At 42.3% G+C, this 24,205-nt stretch overlaps 2 protein-coding genes across 8 annotated transcripts in view; both read right to left on the bottom strand.

Moving 5' to 3' along the window:
* The window catches only part of BCL2L11 (BCL2 like 11), a 53,451-nt gene extending 37,583 nt beyond the window's left edge, over nucleotides 1–15,868 (bottom strand). Inside the window, exons 1-3 of one of the 7 annotated variants that reach the window (XM_027853910.1) lie at nucleotides 15,687–15,866; nucleotides 11,723–11,868; nucleotides 11,453–11,557 (exon numbers count right to left, since the gene is read on the bottom strand). In XM_027853910.1, coding sequence (XP_027709711.1) covers nucleotides 11,453–11,557; nucleotides 11,723–11,855 — 238 coding nt within the window. In that variant the 5' untranslated portion in view covers nucleotides 11,856–11,868; nucleotides 15,687–15,866. Of the gene's footprint in view, nucleotides 1–11,452; nucleotides 11,869–13,025; nucleotides 13,122–15,686 lie in introns of those variants that run through there. The other 6 variants (XM_027853911.1, XM_027853913.1, XM_027853907.1 and 3 more) reach the window with 6 other exon arrangements.
* Nucleotides 15,869–19,541: 3,673 nt separating this feature from the next.
* ACOXL (acyl-CoA oxidase like) overlaps nucleotides 19,542–24,205 on the bottom strand; it is a 521,856-nt gene continuing 517,192 nt past the window's right edge. The window contains exon 19 of the mRNA XM_027853786.1: nucleotides 19,542–20,632. Coding sequence (XP_027709587.1) covers nucleotides 20,420–20,632 — 213 coding nt within the window. The 3' untranslated portion in view covers nucleotides 19,542–20,419. The remainder of the gene's footprint in view (nucleotides 20,633–24,205) is intronic.

Raw genomic sequence — 24,205 nt, 5'->3', positions numbered from 1 at the left:
TCTTCTACTGAAGAAGGAAAAAGTCCTACAATGGTTTCCAACCAAAAGGCTCAAAGTACATGACCAAAGCAAGCCGAAAATAAAGATTTTCAAATTCCAAACCAACCTTTTTTGAAATACTGAATTATACTTCTGAATTCATACATGTTCTAATATTATTCACATGCCACTTCTTATGTTTAATTTTTTGTTAAAGACTCATGACTAAAAACCCCACAAAGTCTAGTGACCCAAGTTTCTCACTAGACATTCAATATTAATGGCTTTTACCATTTTCTACAAGGCTACTTCTCCTAAACATATTTATTAAGGAGAAAAGTTGCATAGTGTACAAAATAAATGGGGGATACCCACTAGTATATCTGTTTATCATCCAGAAAACAAACAAAAACCCCCTGCTTTTTCTGGTATGGTTTTGTCTACCACAGGCTGTCTGTTCCCTGGCTTGCTTCCTATAGCTGGTACCTCTTTTTCTTTTTTTGCCCCAGCTATTCTCTGGTCTTAACCCCCCACCCCCCCAAAAAAAATTTCTGGAAGCTAAAACCTTCCAGGTTCTAGCTCACTGCTATTTCCCTGTATGTGACCTCAGGGATGGGAAACCAATCAGACTCATTAAAACATGACCCTTCCCCTTCCAATAAAACACCTAAGCTACTCCAATGCGTGTTTTTGGAGTTGACTTGAGCTCTCCAGAGGCATGAAGCAAAGATGTATTCAAGATCTCAAGTGTTAATGGACTTACTCCTCCTGCCAGGGCCTCAAGGCCACTATGCCTGAGATTTCCAGGCAACATCCCTTACATTTCTTCCCAATCCTATTTTGAAAGTTCTAGACCTTGACTCAGTATAAAGAAGTTGGTAGGATGCCCTAATCTGGACATATCAGTATTATTCCAGGAAGAGGGTGGTGGTATCCCTTCAGTTGCCCAAGCACCCTTTCCTTGTCATCCCTGCCTCCTGTTGCATTGAGTGTCTCCAGTTAAATAATGTGAACTTCCCTTAATTATGTCAAATAAAAGAGCCTACTGCTTTCAGCATTTACTGCTTCCAGCATTTACTGCTTCATCCAATTCTTTTGGAAGGTCTTGTAATCCTAGCAATGAACCTGCCAGTACTACATATATACATATTTATAAACAATTTTAGGTATTTGCTCTGAAGGGTCTCATGTCTAAATCAATTGTGCCAATCCTTAGATATTTAATGACCATCACCTGAATCTTTAAGCCAGTAGAAAATGAGCTGAAGCATGGACATGAGGGGGAAGGGGGAAGGAGGAAACGGGAAGCAGGAAGCGTCCTCTCACTAAGTATGCAAACCCTTTAAATACTCTACAGGGATTTATTGTACTCAATTTTGGTAGGTGAAATCCCTCAATATAGAACTTCAATGTGGTATTGACAATTATTTGGCTTTCAGACATACGTGGTTCACAGTACTAAAGTGGAGTCAATTTTAATACTTGGGACTGTTCCGACAAGCCAGTTCCAGACTATCTACTTCTATCCAAACAGCATAGAGGAGGAATAGTATCTAAATTCTTATCCATAATTCACTTTACACCTAAGATTCTGTGTACCTCTCCCCAGGAATGACTGAACTGTACTTCCTCTTTTAACAGTCTATTTCAATTTGACATGCTAATAAGAACTTCCTTAGATAAACATTTGACTTTATATAAATTATAGACCCAGAGGAGTTTCACTCTTAATCACATATAAATGGGTAGTAAAAGAAAAATGAGTCAATGGATTATAGGTGTAGAACTTTGAAGGTAGTCAAAGAAAGGGAAAAGAAAGAAAGTACTTTTACCATCTTTTTAAACAAGTCCTTTACTTCCTCTACACAACATTCTAAGTACATCATAATATTATTTGTACTGATCATTTTGAACTAAGTAGCGATAATAATGAACCTGGTTTTCCATATGACAGGAGAACTACACCACTAACTCAATCTAAGAATAATTTATAAATCCTGAATTCCTAATATCTCAAGGAACTGGAACTAAATACAAAATAAATTCTATTTCTACTTACTGCTACCATCACACCTGTCATTACTACATGTTCTTTAAGATAGAAATATTTTAAAAACTATTAACTTAGTCATTCATTTAAAAATCTGAATCATAATTTTTTTCCTAATGTTTCTCACTGGGAGGTGAATTTTCCTCCCAGTGTAATTTCTATACCCCCTGAAGTACTCCAACAACCATAGTCACAGACTCTTTCCAAGAGAAAGTAAGAGGTATATTTTCACTATCATGCCTAGTAATCTTTTCAGTTGCTATCATAGCTCACTGGCTAGACAAAAGAGAAGTGACAAAGCAAGCAGAAATCATGGAAAAACAATGATGTTAGAGCTTAGAGATCATGTATTCAGAGCCATTCCTCTTATAGTAAAAAATCTGGCCCAAAGAGTAGAAGTAGGGGCAGGTAGGTGGTGCAGTGGATAGAGCACCGGCCCTGAAGTCAGGAGGACCTGAGTTCAAATATGACCTCAGACCAAACACTTGACATTTACTAGCTGTGTGACCCTGGGCAAGTCACTTAACCCCAATTGCCTAAAAAAACAAAACAAACAAAAAAAAAAACAAAGAGTAGAAGTAGCTTGCTCTTGTCACAAGAATGGACAAAGCTCTAAGTTCCATTCCATTTTTCAACATAGTAACTCACATTAAACTTTAGTGCTTATATTTGTAAACAGGGACTAAACTATTCAAATTGAACAATTACATATACCAAATGTAAAGGAATGGCTTGGATGAGACATCAATATCAGCCTAGATAGAGTGATGGTTGTATGCCTCAAGGCTTAGTTCTTGGCCCTGTCTGGGTTAACTTTTTATATCAATAAGCTGGAGGAAGATGTAATTTGCACACTTTTTATTTCTGCAGTAACACTAACTGAGAGGGATGGCTAATGGTACAATGAATGACAGAAGTGAAATCTTGACAGATTGGGTCTATTGTTCCATCCTAATGAAATGCAACAATGATGAGAGATACAAATTCTTGTGTTTTAATTTTTTAAAAAGGAAACTGTACAAGTATAAAATAGAGGAGAACTGGCTTAATAACCAGGAACTTAGATTAAAAATAGTTAGGATTTTTGGCCCAAGATGAAATAATAATGTGATAGGGCGGCTAAAAAGGTGAATGCATTCTTACAATGCATTAATAGAAATATAATATCCAGAATAAGCACATAAACAGTCCAAATGCATTCTATCCTGGTTAGAATACACGTGTAGTGTCACATTCCATTCTTTATCACAATTAAGGCAGACACTAACAAACAGTGAACCAAGTCAAGACAACAGCAACCAAGAAGTGTGAGGGCCAGATATCATGTCCTATGAGGAATATCTGAAGGGACTGATTAGAGGTTTAGCATGATCATTTTCCTCAGCTGTATGAAAAGGTATTAAGGCTTTCACCTGGTACTTCCAAAGGAGAGAAGCAAGATCAATAGTTAGAGATTGTTTCTATACAGATGATTCTTAGTATTTATCTACTCCCAACCTCTCTGGAGACCTCCCATCTCACATCTCCAACTGCCTATCAGACAACTTGAACTGGATGTCCTGTGGACATCTTAAATTCAACACATCCAAAATTGAACTCATTATCTTTTCCCCCAAACCTTCCTCCCTTTCAAACTTCCCTAGTACTGTGTCAAGGGTACCACCACCGTCACTGTAGCCAAGGCTCAAAGCTCAGGTGTCATTCTTGACTCCTCAGTCTCTCTTATCCCTCATATCCAATCAGTTGCCAAATCCTGTGATTCTATCTTCATAACATCTCTCATCTATGTCTCCTTTTCTCCTCTGACACTGCCTTCCCTCTGGTTTAGGCCCTCATCACCTCATGCTGGAGTTACTGCAACAGCCTTCTAAGATCGTCTTCCATATTTTCCCCACTCCAATACACCCTCCAATAACATGCCAAAGCTCAAATTTGACCATGTTAACCTTCCCCCTTTGAAAAACTCTAATGTTTCCCTACTGCTTCCAGAATTAAATATAAAATTCTCTGGGTTTTAAAGCCCTACAACCTGCCCCCTCCCACTTCTCAAGTTTTCTTATACCTTTTCCCCTCTTCCCCCCACCCCCACTCCCCAAATAATCCAGGGACGATAAGCACCTCTCTGTTCCTGGAACACAATATTCCATCTCCCAACAGTGCATTTTCACTCTATGCCTGCAATTCTCTCCTTCCTGGCTTTCCTCAAGCTTCAGCTAAAATTCCATCTTCTGCAAGAAGCCTTTACTGATCTCCCTAAATGCAAGTGCCTTCTCTGTGAGATTATCTCTGCTAATACATAGTTGTTTGCATGTTATTTCCCTCATGGTATTGTTTTTTTCCCTTTCTTTGCATTTTCAGTGCTTAACACAGTGCTCGACACATAGGACGCACTTAAAAAATGTTTGTTGATTTGACTTAACTTGACAAATTTCTGTTCAACATAGGAAAAACATTCTAAAACTTGGAATAGTCCAAAATTAAAATGGGTTGTCACTATTAAAATAGTGAGCTCTTCATTACTGGAAATCTTTAAGAGCTCCATGATCATCAAATAAGAATGCTATAGAGGGGAGGATTCCTGACTTAGGTGGGAATTTTGGATAAAACAGAACCCTTTTAATTCTACAACTTTTTCCATTATAAATCAAAAAGTACATGTATCAGATTCTCTTACAGAACATAAGCTCCTTCATGGGAGGTGACTGTTTCATTTCTGTCTTTGCAGCCCTGATGCCTGGCACATTGTAGGTACTTAATAAATGTTTTTTAACTGATTCACAGTCTTCAACCAAAAACAGTTATGTTATACTTTAACAAAACTCCATATACAAAAACTACAAACTGCAAAACTTATAAATTGGGAGGTAATATTCACATGGCAAAAAAATTCTCTGCTTCATAAAATAATTTACCACGGTCTTCCTTTAAACAGTGAACTATCCAAGCATATTTAAAACCTGGATTGTTTTACAAACACTTGATTCATAGACTTCCTTTTAGGAACACATCACTGCATAAAGACTCATGAATAATCAATACATTTTATTTCAATTTTTTGTCTAACATCGCATATGAGAAGGTTCTCATTTACTGGTTTAACTCTTTGAGAATAAGCATTTACAGAACACTCACTGAAATGAAAGAAACAGTGCTAAATAATCTCAGAGATGCTAGAGGGAGAGTGATTAGACCTGTGTCTTCATTGGTAAAGGAAATTTCCCCTACCAATAGAGAATTGTGCCTTCTCTGCAACTCAAGAGTCTGAGAAAGTTGCCAAGAGCACACAGATCACTCAGTGACTTGGTCAGCATCACACAGTGAACATCAAGGCCAGGCCTAGAATCTAGACTTTCTGAATCCCAAAAGCCAGCTTCTGTCCACAAACGGAAGAGGAATAATTTCTACAATTTTAAATTGCCTGATTGCCAGTCAGAAATGCAACTAATATTAATTGTATTTATTTGCTTAAATAAAAAAAGTTTTAAAAAGGTAGGGTTCACTGAAGAATCACAGTAACAAATGTGCTTTCCTTTGATTTTCCTGGGTGAAAAACATTCCCCAATACTTAAGAATGCGATCATAGGAGAAAAAATTTTACCCTTTTCCCTCCACTTAGAACTTGGAAAAAATGAATTTAACTCTTTCAGTGTCTATTACAATGAACATTTTAAGAAAGATGAGAACTATCACAATAGAACATGTACTATATGCCAAAGTATTTTTCAAAGCAAATTTACCCCATCAAGTTGTTCATAATCAACAAGATAAAAACCAATATGTGACATCTTAGATAATATGGCTAATTCTGCAAGGCTTATTTAATTTTAAAGGGTCTTGACCTACAAAAATATCTAAAGAAAAAAGGAACATATGGAAAAAATACCAGAACAGACCCAATTGTTAATCATTTTACTTTCTATAGATCAATCACAAAATGCACAAGAGCATATTTGCCAAACACTACTTTGAAGTAACTCAAATGGAACAGTTCCAACTTGTATATTAGTTATACAAGTACAAGAAGTAACTACCACTGGATAGTGGTTCATTTATTTTATTACAGTCTATGGATGTAATTTAATTTCTACAAGTTGAATGTGGGATTCCTGTCCTTTATTCTTCATTCACAATAGCACCATTGTGATTTACTTTATTACCTAACCTACTAATTAGGCATGGCAGAAAAGACATTTTATGGACTGGACCTTGTAGAAAGTCTCAGTCAGTACAAAATAAATGATATCAAGTTGTCTTGTGAGTATATGTTATGTACTAAAATTCTGCACTGTTTTTTAATGTAACTATTCATGTGCCAATTGGGGGAAAATCCATATATAATATACTACAGGGAAAAATAAATATAATTTTGCTTGAAGTTCATGAAGATATATAAATTCAAAATTTTGCCATTAAAGCAGTCCTTTTCTTATTTAAGAGAGCATTGGAAAAGACGAAATTCCTAACTAAATTTTTTAAAATTTCTAAACTTTACTCTTTTGCAACTTGTTTTATGGTATAGTAGGAAGAACAATTAGGAATCAGAAGACCTAGGGTTTTTGTGATGCTCAAATGTGAGAATGTACATAAGTGTTTTGCAAACTTTAAAGCATACATAGCTGTCAGTTATTATTATTATTATTTGAGTTTCAAATCCACCACTTACCAGCAGTGTGACCTCAAGAGTCACTTAATATCTCCTTGGCCTCAGTTCCCTCACCTCTGAAATGCAGATGATATCTTCACTGATATTTATGTAATGTTTAACTTTCTACAAAGTACTTTTGTACTATCACCTCATTTAAGCTTCCTGTGACTTAGAAAACAAAAGCATTATACTCATTTTGGCAATAAGGAAACTGAGGTTTATTTAAGTGAAGTCATTTATCCAGGGTAATACAACTAGTAAATGTGAAAAGCAAGACATCAAGCATGTGATCCATACCACCAAAAATGCTATACCACCACCAGAGGAAGTTGTTATAGGGAACCAAAGAAATCATATATGTAATGCCTTTTCTTGAATTTCATATAACGTGGCTATCTTTTAAACAATAAATGGTTCAAGTTTCTAACCTAAGAAAATCAAGAGAACCAAGACCTTTTTTGTGATCAGTATGTTTTGTTCATTAAATGATGAAATAAGGTAAGAAGCCTTTACTGCCCCTAGAATATAAGAATCACTTAACTAATTTAAAAACTGTAAAACAAAATTGTATATGTATGCCTTATGTTATGGTCAAATGATAACCAATATGAATATAGTAATAACATCTTTATTCTAAAAAATGTACTTTGCAAGGGTAAGAAAAGGATTCAAGATATATTCTTTTTAAACAAATGCTAAACTATAATCAGCTTCTGACAGAAACTTATTGTTTGGCTAGAAATATTCAGTACTCATGACTTTTACAAGACATATAGAGTGTACACGATACCACTTAGGAAATTTCTTCATGGAAAGAGTCTATTTATAGCCTCACATTTTTGTTGAACATATACTAGCTATATAAAGACTTCTTTGTGAAGAAACATCTTTGTAACAGATTATCAAAGACTTTATTGAAAACCCTTAAAAACAGTGTCAAATAGGGAACACTGAACACAGTCCCAAAGCCTAAGAGAACACATTTTTGGATGATATTTCGGCATCTTTTAGAAGTTTCCTAAAACAGTAAAGATTATTAGCTTATAACAACTTTTATTAATAACAAAAGTTACGTGATTTACAATTATTATTCCTATATTTAATAACTTTAGGAGACATGACATGATACCTAGAGATCACAGGACCAGGGACTTAGAGCTAGGAGAAGGGAAAGAAAAGGAATAAGTATAAACAGCTCTGTGCCAGGCACAGTGGTAAGCACTTTTTACACAAATCTCATTTGATCCTCACAATAACACTTCAAGGTGGGTGCTCTTATGATACCAACTTAACAGTACAGAAAACTGAGGCAAAGAGAGGTTTGCCCAGCTAGCAGGAACCTTAGTCCAATCCCCCCCCCCCCCATTTTACAAATGAGGAAATAACAGCATTTACCTCCCAGGATTGTTGTGTGAATCAAATGAGACATTTATAAAGCGCTTAGCACAGCTTCTGGAACATATTAAGCACTATATAATTGTAATAATTATTATTACTTTTTTTAGTGGTAGCCAGTGGTAATGAAAACAGTGCAGAGGCAGACCTCAGAGTAAGGATGACCCTGATTCGGAAGTCCTATTTCTGACACTTAGTAGTTTTATGACCCTGGGTAAGTCATGTAAAGTATCCAGTATCTCTCTAAATTAGCTAACAGTTACATTATGCATTCTCACAAAGAGTTTCCCTAACCATCAAAAGTGAAGCCTACCTTCAGTTCTACTCACCCCTCCAACCCCAATCTGATTTATTCCCATGCCCATGTGCACGCACATACCACAAACTCAAAACACTGCTTTCACTCAACTCAAAACACTGCATTTTTTAAACCCTAATGAATTCCTTATAAGTGTACCTTCTAAACCAATTTCAACTATAATTACCACATATAAAGCTAGAAAGTACCTAAAGTACTATATACACAAGAAATATTAGTATCATTGACATCTAAACAAACACCTGAAAGTATTCTTTAGAATTACTTTATAAAAGCACTCCTCTAATAATTGATTATGTTGTAAATTAGATAGTCATTTGTGCTTTCAAACATAATATTTCAAAGTAATTTACATATCTAGTGGTATACCACCACCTGCTAGCATTTAAAAAAAAAAAGCTTGAGATTTCTACGTCTCTGGACCAAAAAATAACTGATTCTTATTTTTTTTATTTACTAGAAAACGACTAATTTAGTTTTTAACAGAATTCAGTTTCAAGCACAAATAAAACCGGGTACTTTTTTTTACCTGTAGAGAATAAGATGGGTCTTAAATTAAATAACACGACTTAATAGCTTTAGTACAGTCTCTCATGTAATTGATTTTGCTTCATATACACACTTTAAAACCATTAAGTTGTTTAGTAGCCAGTACCATTGAGAGAGAGACAGGTAGTTTAATTGAAAAAATGCTGGACATACAGTCAACGGAGACCCTAGCTTCTAATTTCACTTCTCATCCACATAGCTTTATGAGTACGGGCAAGCCTTAGCCTAACTGCCTCTGTATTGTTCTCTGTAAAATCGAGACAACAGTATCTATCTCAAAGGGCTGTCCATGAGGCTCAAACAACATAACACATGCAAATTGCTTTGCAAACCTTAAAATGTTACATTAATACCCGTGGGAGAATGTTAAGCTGAGACCATCATGTGGACATAGTTTGGAACTAAAATATTTATTATATGTATTAAATGCTCCTGGTGAGTATATTTTCAGGATTAGTGATATTCTAGGCATAAATAAGCTAAAGGTAAAGAGTTATTTCAACAGGCACCAAGGTATGATAGAGCACTGGACTTGGGAGTCAGGAAGACCTAAATCTTGACTCAGAAAGCCAGCTGTGTGACCTAAAGCAATTCACTTAAGCAAATGTGGCCTCAGTTTACTCTTCTGACCTCTCAGATCCCTTCTAACTCTAAATTTATGATCCTATAAAGTTACTTCCAAGATCTTAAATGGATACAGAAACTTCCTTTTCAAGAAAAGGTTAAGACAGTGTCTTTAGCAGACAGTGAGCATTAAGAACTCATTAAATGTCTGCAGACATTTATGATGACAGTAAGAATATAAAGGTGCTTTCCAATTCCAAATTTGGGTTTTCCTGGATAGCATGTGCAAAACTTTTTTAGTTTCTTGTTTCCTTATGAAAAAATTCCAAAATAAAAATATATTGTGTTTCAAGCACCTAGTAAGTACAAAGTAGGAAGGAAGGAAATAAGCATTTAGTAAGAGTATATTATGTGCCAAGCACTGTGCTAAACACTTTAGAAATATTATTTCATTTGATCCTTACCCTGGGAGATAGGTGCTATCTTCACCCCTATTTTGCTGTCGAGAAACTGAGGCAAACAGAGGTTAAGTGACTTGCTCAGTTAAGTGTCTAATGCCTATTTGAATTCAGATCTTTCTGACTTTAGGACCAGTGTTCTATCCACCATGCCACTTAGCTGCCTTTAGTAGGTACTTAATAAATGCTTAATTAATTTAATGGAAGCCAAGGTGTGAGACCTGTCTTTTGGAAGAATGTTTTTAAAATGGCTAAAACTTTTAATCTTTTAAATTTGATAAGCTCAACATAAAATAATCACTTTCCTGGGCAAAACTTTGGATAAAAATTAATTCTGATACAAATGATGTTTTACTATGGAAAATCCTCTGCCCTCTTACATATTTTTAACGATGCTAGATATTTTAAGAATTAAATTTTTTTTGTATGACAAACTAAATTTGACATCAGTAGTGTTATTTGCCTTTTGTGACATATTTGTAGTAGTAGCAATCAGTAAATAAGCATTTGTTAATTGTCTATTATGTGCCAGATATGGTGCTAAGCAATGGGGATACAAAGAAAAGAAAAATTTTTTTAAGTATCAATCCCTACTCTCAGGGAGCAGTCTGATGAAGGAGTTAACATGCAAACAATGTCGAAACAAAATACATACAGGATAAATTGAAGATAATTTCAGAAGGAAATTACTAAGATTAAGGAGAATTGGAGAGAGTTTTTGTAGAAGGTAGGACTTTAGCTGAAACTTGAATGAAACTAGAGAAGTGAAGAGGTAGAGAGAGTTCCAGGTATGGGGGACAGTGAAAATGCCTATAGTCAGGAAATGTGTTCAAGAAACAGGAAGGGGTGCAATGAGTTCGATGAGCCATCCAACCTCTCAACTTGGTGATGAATTAGCCCAACAATGGCAAGTTATTAGCAAGGGTCAAGAATATTAATTTTCCTCTCTGTAAAACTTAAACAGCCATGCAGGCATCAAATCCATTACCTGAGACTAATTAACATTGAATAAAATGAACTAAGGAACTCAAGCAAAGTCTAATTTGAATGGAAAACCAGATTAACTATTTCCAAAGGATGATACAATGTTAAAAGCAATACCTAGGCAAATCGGCTTAATATAAACTTTACAATTTTTAAATGGTAAATGCCTCATCTTATTAAATATATAGTTATATCTTAAACTAGTTTTATACATTCACACACACATAAATGTTAACATACTTCAACTTAGGATAGATACTCTATTACTAGTACTTTGGAGGTACAAGAAAACGTTCACACCAGACACTAGAATCTCACCCAACCAGTTCCAGCTGTTAATAAAAATTTCAGAACAAGCTTTTAAAACATCAGTCTGATGTTACTGTTTGAGGTGTGGTCTATTCCCATTAAAACATGGACTATATGAGAAAACTCATACCCAAAGGAGCATTTTTAAGTGTTACACACATCTTGTCAAAAAGAATAAAACAAGCCAAAACATGTCTTACCATGATCTTGCTTACCCATTGCACTTAGATAATGATTGAAGGCTTGACAAGGAGGGCTTGGAGTTTGTGTAGATTTGTCACAACTCATAGGTGCTGGACTCCTGTCTGTGTCAAAAGAGAAATACCCACTGGAAGATCGAGGCAGCAGTGGGGATCTTCTTACAAAGATGAAAAGTGGGGATCTGGTAGCAAACGGACTAGGGCTAGTGGGTGGTGCAAATGGTCCCTGAGGGCTGCTGGGTGAGCAGCTGTCCCCTTCACCTGAATTACCTTGATACTGTGTTTGTATAGAGGTAGGGGCCCCTGGTCTGAGTTGTTGAGGCTGAGTAGGCCTTTCTGTAGGGTGTAATTGTCCACCTTCTCTGTGGCATTCAGAATTTAGATCTGACGGTTGCTTTGCCATTTGGTCTTTTTTTCTGTAAGAAAAAAGGTACAGTTAAGATTATATTTCATAAGAAAGCCTACTACCTTAATTTTCACTTGTGTTACATAAAGATTCCATAAATTAATCCAGCATGGGTGGATTTTGATTCTTCTTACCCTATTGCTTCCCTAAACTTCTCATCTTCCAAGTAAAAATACTTGCCACTGCCAGTTCTACGTGTAATTTTTATGGTTAAGCTTCCTCCCTTTAAATAGAGTGCTAAAAGTTACTTAAAACTTAAGTTTAAAACACTAACAGCCCAAGTCATGAACACAGCAGCTATATTTTCAAATCCATCCCCATATACCAAACACCAAGAAAGGGTTTGGCTAATTAAAAGGAAAAAAAACACCCAACTGTAGGTTCTAATTTCCCATGGATCAGATACTGTGTTGAAATGTAGGAGTGAAGAGTAGATGCAGTGATTGTGCAGCTTCTGGCCAAGTTCCCTGTTCTAGCCCCATTGTTCTACCGAATGTGCTGATCACAGCAAGTCTGGGGGAAGGTTTGGCAGCAGCCATCAGTTGTAGTAAATGCGTCACAATAGTTTGTCCATAGCAAAGTGCCTCTTCAGTTCCCTCTACTACCAACTCCACCCCCTATTCCCCCCCTTCTTTCTCCTCTTCTAACTTAATGCTAACTCAACAAGTCTTCAACTCCTACTGCAAGAAAGCCAGCCTCTCCTGCAAAGGCTGACGAAGATCTCACTTTCTTTTAAAGCACCCTGCTTTCTTCAAATGTTAGGCACACACATACATACACAAAGGAAAAAAAAAACATACAATAAAACCCCAAAACAATCAACCTCAGGGAAGGTTTCTCTTTGGGCATGCTCCCTGCAGTGCGTAAGACCCAGCTCCACACACCTCCAGCTGCAACCTAGGAGGCACCTTAACGAACCTCCCCTCCGGAGGACAAACAGGCAAAATAATAATCACAATGCTTGTGTATTTATCGCAAATTGTATTAGGAAAAACTGGGGAGCCAGGAAAAGGTCCTCCCCACACGGCACACCACCCTCCGCCCGGCACCTCTGCTCTCCGGGCTGTCCCCGGGAATGCGCGCGACCAGTCCTGGTCTCTTCCCCCCAGAACTCAGAGTCCCCAACAAAGGGGAGCAAGGGGGAGAAACAAAAGCCTTGGAACTTACGCTCAGGACTCTCAATTCATCCCCAGAGAAACAAAACAAGTTCCCAACTTGACACCCTCACACGCCGGGGCCGAGGGCCCGCACTCGGAGCCCGGCTCGATTCCGATGCCGCCGCCGCCGCCGTCTCCTCCTCCTCCTCCTCCTCCCGCAGCCGCCGCCGCCGCCGCCGCCGCCAGGGAACATCCTCCGCCTCCGCCTCCTCCCCCCACGCACTCTACAGCCAGACTGTAGAGAACCGCTGACCTCCCCCTGGCCGCCGGGCTCGCGGCGCCCGCTCTCTCCATTGGCCGAAGCGCGGTCGCTCGGTCGAGCCTCAGCCAATCCGAAGCGGGCAAGGGCGGCCCCCTCGGCGGGTCAGCCTGCCAGGAGGCAAGGCGATTGTTGACAAACTTGCCTTCCGAGTGGCACTTCGGCCGGAGAGCGGCGGCGGCGACTGCGGAGAAGCGCTCGCTCGCGCGCGCCCTCCCTCTCGGCTCGGCTCCCTCCCCCCAGCCACCCTCGCCACACAAACACCCGAAGCCTCCTCGGGTCACGTGCGGCTCGGGGCTGCGGCGCGGCGCTCAGACTCCGAGGCTCGCGCCCCTCGTGCTTCACCAACTGCTGCGGGGGAGGGGGGGGAGAAGGGGAATATGGGACTGGAGGGAGGGCACCGGTCTCGTCCAGGCCTGTGTCACCAGCAGACAAAGAGGGAACCGCGCCGACTCCAGAGAGCACGACCCTCGGCCAACAACATAAACCACACCCCGAAAACCTGAATATCTCCCTGGCATCCAGCCACCAGCCTTCAAACTAACCACCCCCCGCCTCCGACACACACGCACGCACGCACACACACACGCACACTCACTCCACAGGAAAATCCTGCACAGCCCATCAGGTCCTCACCTCCAACCGCAGCAGCCTTGAAATCAACAAGCCCCACGACTCCCCCTCCCCCAGCCTCTGCGAGCAGTCCGCACCAGCTCCCCCCGCCCCCGGAACAAAACAGGCCGACAGCTCCGTCACCCGACAGACAGACAGAAGCCCAAACACCCGGCCGACTTCCCCGCCATGGCCACCACACTTCGACCCCCACATTAAGCCGTCTTCGTCCCCGCCCAACACACCCAGTATAGGAGACACAGTCAAAAGCGTGGATCTCCCTCAATTTCTCCAAACCACTCCCTGGCCCCAAAACTGAGAAACACCAAGTCCAAGGTGACAATCACACGCGACAGGTAGTGGAAAAGGACTAGGGCACCTCACGTGGTAAGCGCCAGCACATGCAATCACATAGGAGGGACACACACACACACACACTGAGGTCGAAGCTGGGGGTGGAAGAACCCCAACCTGAAGCTAGGGTGCTAACGATCGGGAGCACAATCGGTTGCCTCCGACCAAGTTCCAGCCCAAAGGGTCCGTTCCCGGTTTCTCGTCAATCCCACTCTAAGCGTCTCCCGGTAGGGCAGGTCCGCGCTTCCTCCGATACTTTAAAGAGCCAGGTCGGTGTCTGCTGCTCCAGCTAGCCCCGCTTCCCGCGTCCTCTAGACACATAGCATGGCTGGGCGGGAACTCCTCCGTTCAGTCCATCGCGCTGCCACCCTGGGCGGAAGGACTCGCTCACCCCTCTGACCATCCAGAGACCCCGGTCCAAGCAACACAGACAAAAAAAAAAAAGTGTGAGCGCCTACCTCGTAGCAAGAGGCAGGGCTGTGCTCCCAGTCCACCGAGCCCTTTAAAAATAAGTGTCCAGTACATTCCCAGCACCAATCCCGCAAAGGCTCGCACTGCGGACACCGTCTTGAGCAGGCAGCGGCGCGACCGAAGAAAAAATGGGGAGGACTCTTGCAAGACCTCGGAGCCTGGGGCTCGGAATATCTGCAGGGCAGGAAAGACTGAAGCGGCGATTGTGGAGCGCAGCCTGCCTGGCCTGAACAAGGGTTATCGCTGGCATCTCTCCTTAAACCTCGGCCTAAGAGCAACAGTGCTGTCACTAACGTCACTTCAGTGCTGCTGCACAGTTCCTCAAACCCTCCGGAGCGTTGCCTACACACAGCCGGAGCAGAAAACCCTAAGCCACAAGGTGAACTACCTAGATCCTGATGGGGGTGACCAAAGCCCCCACCGGGCCCAGCGCCAAAAGACTCCCTCCAAGAAAGAAGACGGGTCTCTCACCCTCCTGCTCCCGGAAAAGCGCCCAGGCTGACAACCTCCCTCCACCCGCTTCTTTATCTCCCTGCATCCCCTAAAAGAAACATAGAGCCAACGTAAAGCCAATATAGAGGCTCTCGGACCCGGCCAGACTCGTCTCCACCACAATTCTACTCCCCCTCAGGATGCACGTATTTAGGAGCCCAAATCCCTCAACTTTGGTAAACTTCGCCTGCAATCCAAGGGCGCAGACGAACCTCCTCCTCTTGCTGAGCACCACCTCTACCCCCACCCCCAGTTCCGGGACAGCAATGATTCTCCCTGGCACGTGGGCGCCAGCGCGGGAAGGCCGAAGGGCTGGAGAGCCACAGAAACTTAGGCGCATTACGGTCTGTGTTCCCCGGGAACATACAGCGCGCTCGCTCGCTCTCCTTTACCCACCAGAGAACTAGACACTAGGAGGCCTTCTAGATTCTGGTCTCCTGGTCCCCTTCTGTTTTCACTTGGGTCGGGGTATTCTGGGCTTACCTTGCGCTTCTCAGTACGAGAGTCAGAGTCAGACATTGGGGGCGAGCGGGCCGGGGAAAGGAGGGAGATGGAGGGCGATCAGATGGATGGTGGTCGCTCTGGTTGAGAGCTCTGTGGAGCCGCGGCGATAGCAATGGCTAAGTTTGTACGGCACCGGTGGCGGCGGCTGCGATGCTGCGTCTACGGCTACGGCGGGGGCTGCGGCTGTGGCTGCGGCTGCGGCTGCGGCTTGCTGCTGCTGCTGCTGCTGCTGTGTTGGCTGCGGCAGTGGCGGCACAGAGGCTGCTGAGCTGCTGGGAACCGTCAGCTCCAAAAAGAGCAGGACACCAAACAGCAACGAGCTATGAAGTGAAACCTGCGCAACGCTGCAGCTGCGCCCGGCTGGGCGCCCCAGAACCGGCCATCCAATCACCGCGGGGTCCGCCCCCTCGTAGCCCCGCCCCCAATGGCTGACCTCGCCCACTCCGAGCCCGGAGCAGGCAAGTCCCGACAGGTAAAGGCGGGGGTGGGGGCAGGGTGAGCCCCACCCGGTCCCGTCCCCTCTGGCCGCCCCTCCCCCTAGCACAGACTCGTTCCATTCCAGTCGCTGAAGCGGCTAAATCGAGGTCCAGTTCCCAGCGGGCGGAGCAAGCCCGGTCACGGGTTCTCTGTGTTTACTAGAGTGATTCTGACTAGTCCCGCGGAGATGTTTCCCCCTCCCCACAAAACCTACTTCTTCCTTTCTAGCAAACCCGTGGGGAGCCGCTAGGGGAGGGGACAGGGGGCGCTCTAGGACTGAGTCACGTTCTGCCCGGAGCCGGGCAGCGGGAGAGGGCATCGACTCCCGAGGCCTCAGATGTCTCTTGGCCCGCGCGCTTTTCTGGATTTCCTAGGACTTTCTCCTTGACGTTCTAGGCAAATCGTCTTGCACCTAGTCACTGGACACGCCTGCCCTTGCACAGAGCTGTGGGTCTCAGAAGTGAGGGGAGGGAGAAAGGTATAAGTTACCACTCGAGGGTGGTTGGAATCCGGGCTGGGGAGTTCAGCAAAGAAGGCTGCCCATTTTTTATCGGACACTTTGTGTCACCGACACAAAACAATACGTGTCTCCTAGGATTCCCAAACGACCTCAAGGTTTCCTCCTAAACTGTGCTATTCTCGGAACTTGAACGCCATTAATTAGGAGTTAAGAACAAGAGGCAAAAGTAGAGGCAGAGAAGAAGGAGGTAGACAGACTCCAGATTGCGGGTTACAAAACCTGAATGAGGCACGGGTTGATGAGGAAAAGTGAATAGGATGAAGGGGAAACATGAAAAAAAACAAAGTTCACAACTGAAATCTCCAAAGAAAGCTTTGGACATATCAAGAAAAGAAATTGCTGCCTTTCCCTGTGCTGTGACTCCGGAATGAGAAGGACCTGCTTCTCACTGAAGATCACAATTTAAAGGCTGAAGTCTGTGGAGAGAGCTCTCCAGCTTTCAGATTTCCTGCTTTGTGTTTGCTGGACTCACGCAGAGTGGGTTGAGTGATCCGGGCCCTTTTTGGGCAAAGGCATGTAGTATAGTGTGTGTCAATGTTTTGTCTTCGGCCGTAGGAGTTGTTGGGATTTGTGTTGAGGACAGAAAAAAGGAAGACAGTTTATTATTTATTCGGGCTGAGGCTGCATAGAGAGCATTTTGACCAGTGCGGTAGGACCCCTCCTCCTCCTCTTCTTCCTCCCCACCCCAACCGCCCGCCCAGATTACCCAGGATGAGATCATCTGACTTGAGACTGCGCTTCCACCACCTGTTCTGCCCGCGCGATTCAAGCCACGTCTCCCTCCCTCCCTCCGCTTGCGTCTTAACAAAGGGCATCAAGATAAGGGAGGGATAACGGAAAAAGCAAAGACTCATTACCTAACCAAGCGGGGTGGGGGGTGGGGGGTGATAGAGGAAGGGACTAGGGAGCGAGAGAAGGAAGGGGACGGAGGTGAGAATGATACTGCTAATAATCTCAAGGTAAGAAGATATCTTCCAAAATCTAAGAAAGGTGTAAGAAGCGTACATGTGGAAGAATAGGGAAGTCACTTTCCGGGTTTCAAAGTCCAATTTAAAAAAAAATTATTTTTACTATGGAGACTATAAAGTCATCATGACACAGCAAAATAACAGTATATACTATAGCAAATCTGGCAAAAATAAAAATGTAAGGGAGAGAAAAGATGCCAGAGGAAAATGAGATTGAATGAGGGGAACTTTTGAAGGATTTCGCTACTGTAGGAAAGAGTAGTAAATGAGTTCAGAGGCAAAGGCAAAACATTCATTTCAAAGACTCATCTCATCGCTCCCACACATCTCTGACAAAGCTACTGGAGCTACAGTACAGGAACTACAAATGCTCCTGCCCACAGACTAACAGTGATTTGGAAGAGTGGCCAAGGATAAGACTGAATGAATGGATATGGCTTATCACTGCAATGAAATCTCCGCAATCATTCCCCCAAAGGGGAAAAAAAGCTAATTGGGCAGTTCTCCGTTCCAGACGGGGCGGGGGGGGGGGGGGGGGGAGAGGGGGGGGGGAGAGAGAAGGAGGGAGGGAGGAAGAGAGAAGACATGGAGACAAGAAGGGGGGAAAGAAGAAAAAAATTAAAGAACATGAACAAAATGGGGGGAAAGAGAAAATTTAAAAAGTTTGAATCTAGTTATAAAAACCAAAAATATTTAAGTTAGCCTTTGTAGCTAGCAAACTATTTTATGGTAGGGAAATCTTTGCTCTATTTAAGGAGATAGTTACATGGAAAATAAGGCGGGGTGAGGTAGAGAAAAAGGCAACCCTCCAAAAAAAAAAAAAAGGCAATACTGGGGTTTCTGTACTCTCCATTTAGAAGGGGAGTACGTAAAACCGCTCCATTTGCACAGTGGTTAGGTTGCAAAGAAAAACATCACGCATTTCATTAGAAGTGGGTGTCAGAAAACCGGAAAGCTCTCTGCGCAGAGGAATTGTTTGAGAAATAAACCAGGTGCACGGGGCGGGGGGGGGGGGGGGGGCAGCTTGTCGATGAAAGTGAATAGTGACAAAGAAATGGGGGTGGGGAAGAGAAAAGAGAAGGATTTCATAAAAATACAAATAATGCTTTTTACAATGAAATATCCTTGCTCACCCTGCTCCCCCAAATCCTATCGTTCAAACAATCATTTGTACTTTAAAAATCTGGGGTAATTCGAATAAGTATTACACGCTGATTTGGATGTAATCAAAGAAAGACATACAACTTTGGTAACACCGCATATTACTATTACTGTTGCAGTGATGGTTTCCTGCATAACTTCAGTAACTCCTCTAGAACTACTAACCCAGAGACAAAGCTTTTTCCTGTGTGTCCCCTCCAAGATGACGACAAAGCCGCAGTCCCGTCCTTTCCTCCATTCCTGCCCCCTTTATGTTTGTTGGAATTCCAGGGCTTACTCACTAGCCCAGTTGGACTGTAATTTCTGACTGTGAAGGTCTATTCCCTGCAAAAATTTTTTTGGGGCGCCTCGGGTGGGAAAAATCAAAGAAAAGCACTGGTTTCTTTTTTTCTTGACCCTGGAACCTGGAAGGTCACTCAAAATGATTTTACTCAGACAAGCTCTTTCTATGCCCGTTTTGTTTGGTTGGTTTGGTTGCCGAGGACATGGGAGCACATGGCAGAAAGCTAGGTGGTGATATTTTGTCCGTGAATCAAACAATCACAATTCTCATGCTAGGATTTTTGAGTGTAAATGTTCTTGTGTTTCAGGATCCCAACGATAATCTTGTTAAATTAAACTATCGTAAACTTGGATCTCTGTTCTCCCCTTTGACTTCTAAAGAGACAAAGAACACAGCTCTCTTTGTTTTTATTTCTTTATTAAACTTTCTACATATTTTTCTACTCGACAGATTGAAAACGTTATATGGTAAAAATGATTTAAAATGTGTTTCTAAATACCGCCCCCCATAAACTCTCATCCTTTTCAGAAGTTGTTTGCATTGGTTGGTAAATAGTTATGAGGACCGGTCTGGTTTTTCTCGGGCTCCTCCAGAGCATTTGCTTTGAAATCTTCTCTGAGTAAAATTCCAAAAGGTATTATCAGTCTGTCATCTCTGGGGCATTTCCTTTAAGAAGCTAAGTGGGTCTGACTCACTGAAACAGCTAACTGCCTAGGCTATATGGAGCACGGGCGGGGAAGGGAGGGGAGTCCGGTGGGTTTGTTTACATTTTATTAGCTTTCCCGGAATCCCTCAGAATCTGACTTACTCTTTCCAGCGGGAGTTCCATCCTAAGGATAGAATCTCTTTAGATTTAAACCTGCAGAAGCCAAGAGAGGACAGCTCATTCCCTGGCTTTGGACGATCCCTCCGCAGTTAGTGAGACCGAGCTTGGTGTCACAGCGCTGAGCTCTCCAGCAGAGACAAGACTGGAAGTCCTTTCCCTTGCAGCACTTTCCACCCCCACCCTAACTCACTCCTCTCCCTTGCGACTCCTGTCCAGACCCATCAGCAGTTAGGCTTGTGCTTTTAGCCTGCGTTGGCCTCCCTGACCCCGTTGATAGACAACTATGGTCAAAGATTCGTGGCCACATGCTTTCATTGCCTGGCCCCAGTTTGTGCCCTTTCTTTTTCAGGAGGGGCCAAGTGATCAAGCATGGACCTAAATGGGATTGTTTTCCTGGCACACATCTAGGGTGAGCTTCCTGATTCTGTGAAATGAACCACCGTGGAGACGGCAAACACAACACCGAAAACAACACGTTTATAACTTGGCCCCAAATTTGAGTCGCTGGTGGCCCATTCCTTCCCCCGATGACTTCGGCTGCTCTTGAGGCTGGGGTGGAGGGTAAAACGCCCAGGCTGCTCGGGGATTGGGAACGCCAGCGATCGGCGCGTGGATGGAGCTGTGAGGGATGTTAAAGGCTGAAATCACCTTCAGTGCATCCTCCTTCACCGAATCACATAAATTCAGCAACTGCAAGACAAGACACAGTGAGGGGTCAAGCTTTGTCGCTTCTTTGATGTGGGTGCTGGGTATTCTTCCCCCTCCTCGTCCTACCCCCCTCAATGCTCACTCTCTGTCTCTGAGTCTCTGTCTCTCCCTGTGTGTCTTTGTCTCTGTCTCTCTCTTTCTGTCTGTCTGTCTCCGTCTCAAGTCTTTTTCCCTCCTTCCTACTCCTCTCTTCAAGGCTTTGGCAGGGAACACACCTAGGATGCCTGTGTTGCTTACCTAACACCTTACCTCCCGCAGAGTTTGCCCCAAGGCAGGTCCTAGGATCAGGAAAAAGGACTGAATGGATCCCCTCTCCCTTCCTAGAAGCTCCACCCTAAATCCAGGAACTACTCCAAGCTTCCCTAGATTCACTCTAGGTATCACACCTCCAGTGTCACCCCCTCTACCCCTAAGTTTAAAAAAAAAGATTCTGGGGGAATCAACAAAACCCTAGATCCCCTGCCCAGAGTCCTTCCACAAAGAACGGCCCCTGACTTATCGAATTAGCTGCTGTGGTTTGTTGCAGCTTCCAAAGTTTTGTAATGCCAACATAGTCTAGAAAGGGAGCTAGGTTGTATGTAAATACACTATACTATACCTTTCTATCAGATCAGAAATACCTCAGAAAATTGGAAATGTAGAAGAAAGACAAACAAAACCCTAGCTTCCTGCTGGCACATCCCAGCAAACAGTCTACAGGCTGCTGCTGAAAATTTTCTTTGGAGGTAAGGCAATGGACCAGGTGTAGCCCCATACACACACACACATAGGAACACACACACAGGAACATACACACATATACATAAAAGTTAAGGCTATTGATGTTTTCTCAGTGAAGACTTGTATAACCAATGGTGGCATCTGTTTTCCTACACCTTAGCAAAAAAGGGACAAAAGAACTTCCTGCCTTTCCCAATCTTCACTCCTATTTCTCAAAGCTTCTCCAGTTCCTTTTCCTTAACTCCACTTATTAAAGAAAATCTTGAGAAAGCTTCATGGTTTTTTTTCCCACAGCTTTAAAAATCATGATTTATAGAAATGAAAGCCTTACATTCTCATGTGGTAGGAGTCTTAAAACTTGAACTGATGATGTGAAGACCAGTTTCCTTTAAAACACAGATAGCCAGGATACCCTTTCTGCTTTGCTCAAGCAACAGAGGATGCATGCAAAGAATGGATGGGGGGCGGGGGGGGGGGGGGAGAGAAAGAAGCCATTTCAATACATACTGGTAAAAAAAGAATCTCTCAAAACAGTTTATCTTTCTTCCAAATATGTTACTCCAGATGCGTATTTTCAATGAACACTAAATAGTGCAGCTTGTGGTAAAGAATCAGATCAGTACTGAAATCCTTTTGATCATTTTGGGGATATGTTCAAAGTTCAACTTTCTGTGAGTCACTTTCATTTGCTAAGAGTTCCATGTTAGTAAATAACATTGCTGACGAGTCACTGGTTACTGTAATTATAAAATGTACCTAATATAAACCTAAAAGATAACAGGAATAGGATTTCAGAGCTGGAAAGGATCTTAAGAGATCACCTAGCCCAACATTTTGTTTTATTTTATTTATTTATTTATTTATTTTTAGGCAATTGGGGTTAAGTGACTTGCCCAGGTTCACAGCTAGTAAGTGTCAAGTGTTTGGTCTGAGGTGGGATTTGAACTCAGGTACTCCTGACTTCAGAGCCGGTGCTCTATCCACTGTACCACCTAGCTGCCCCTGGCCCAACATTTTATAAATTAGGATAATGAGACCCAGGAAGGTTTAAGATCCTCCTGAGGACTTCATATTTATGTTTTGTCTTTCTTTTTCTCCCCAGCACTATGCACAGTGCCTGGTACATAGTAAGTTCTTAATGCTTGTTGACTAAGACAACATCTACATGTATAGATATATTCAAAATAGATATAATAGGGGGTGGGAAGATAGCTCTAGTGACAGGGTATCAGAAAAAGCTTCACGAGAAAGGTGATGTTTAAGCTGTACCTTGGACAAAACTAAGGATTTTAAGAGGCAGAGGTGATGAGGGAGTGCATTCCAGTTATAGCAAATGCCCTGGGACTACCATCCCAAATCCTCATTCATATTAGGGGATTGGGGCCTATACTTGTCCTCTCAAGGTTCTAGGGGACCCTGGGGGACTGGGAAGAGTGGTGGCCTTGTACCATAGGTCATGAACCCCCATCAGTGTGCTTTATGCCCTATTGAATAATAGTTTATATCACTTAGACAGGTCAACTTAATTAGCTTTTAGAGGAGATTATTTACTAAGATGGTATAGTAAGAACAATTGGTACTTCTATGACAAACTTTTCAATAAGTACATACAGAATCCAGGGGAAAGTGAGTGCAAGCTTTGAATATATAATGTGACAAGTGATAACATAGCTTCTGATTGCTAGAAGTCTTTTTCCCCACATGGGGGCCTCATGAAATTATCCTTAGTCATGATATAGCTTTCTTCTGGGATCCTCATAGAGACCTGAAGATGCCTTTCCTCCATGGATCTAGTTTGCCCTCCCCTGCAGATGCAGAGACTACTATCAGTTGTTCTGGGAATGCTTCTAGAATGTCCCAGAGAAGTCCGCATCCTCCAACATCTTGAAGTTTACAAGGTCTTGTGATTAAGGAGGGGAGAAGAGACATAGGCTCTTATTTTTTCTTCTTTCTCCAAGGAAATCTCTCTCAATGTCTTCAATAAAATTGTTGTCTCCTGTAGGCAGCCAGGTACCTGAATTCTCTGTTCTGAAGTAACTTGTCTTTTCATACAAAAGCCACAAGATGAGACTGCCTATCTTCAGCTAATCCCAATATATTTCCTATGCAGTAGCACTTCATTTCATCTAATGGCTTTTGCCATTAGGACTCAGGTTTCTAGATTCTCAATCTTAATAAAAATACACAAGTTTATAGCCCCACACTTCAATACTTCAAAGATACTTTATTTCATAGGTTTCTACATTGCCTTCACAATTCTTCTACTCCTTTGTAGATAGTGTTGTAGTGCTCTATAGTGCTTCAAGGTTTACAAAATGCTTCACATACATTATCTCATTTAAGCCCAATAACAACCTTGTGAGGTGGATAACTTAAGATGCTATTATGCCCAGTTTATTGATGAGGAAATTGAGGTTCAGGTGGTTACATGATTTTTCAAAGGCCAAATGACCTACATTGGCAGGATTGGAACCCTGGATTCTGACTCCAAGTATAATTGTCTACAACAACACCACACTTGAGTCTCTTTTTTGTCCTATGATTCCCCCATATCACAATCACACGTGCAATTAAAAAAAAATTCTTAGGAAGAAAGCAATTTGCTTTGTCCTATAAAAATCAACTTCATGAATAATATACAAAGTTGAGGGGCCAACTTATTTCCTGCTGTTTGTGTTCCTCATTGGCCACACAATGGTGGATCTTAGTTTCAAGGATTAAGAACCATGAGCTTTGGGTTGGTCTGCTTAGTCAGAATTACCAATAAAGTGGCTATAATTAAAAAGAAAGAAAGAAAGAGAGAAAGAAAGAAAGAGAGAAAGAAAGAAAGAGAGA

The sequence above is a fragment of the Vombatus ursinus genome, unplaced genomic scaffold (genome assembly GCF_900497805.2).
Source record: "Vombatus ursinus unplaced genomic scaffold, bare-nosed wombat genome assembly UNPS02010219.1, whole genome shotgun sequence".
Lineage (NCBI taxonomy): Eukaryota > Metazoa > Chordata > Mammalia > Diprotodontia > Vombatidae > Vombatus > Vombatus ursinus.
The sequence above is the reverse complement of the archived record's forward strand: the minus strand, read 5'-3'. Positions and strand labels throughout refer to the sequence as shown.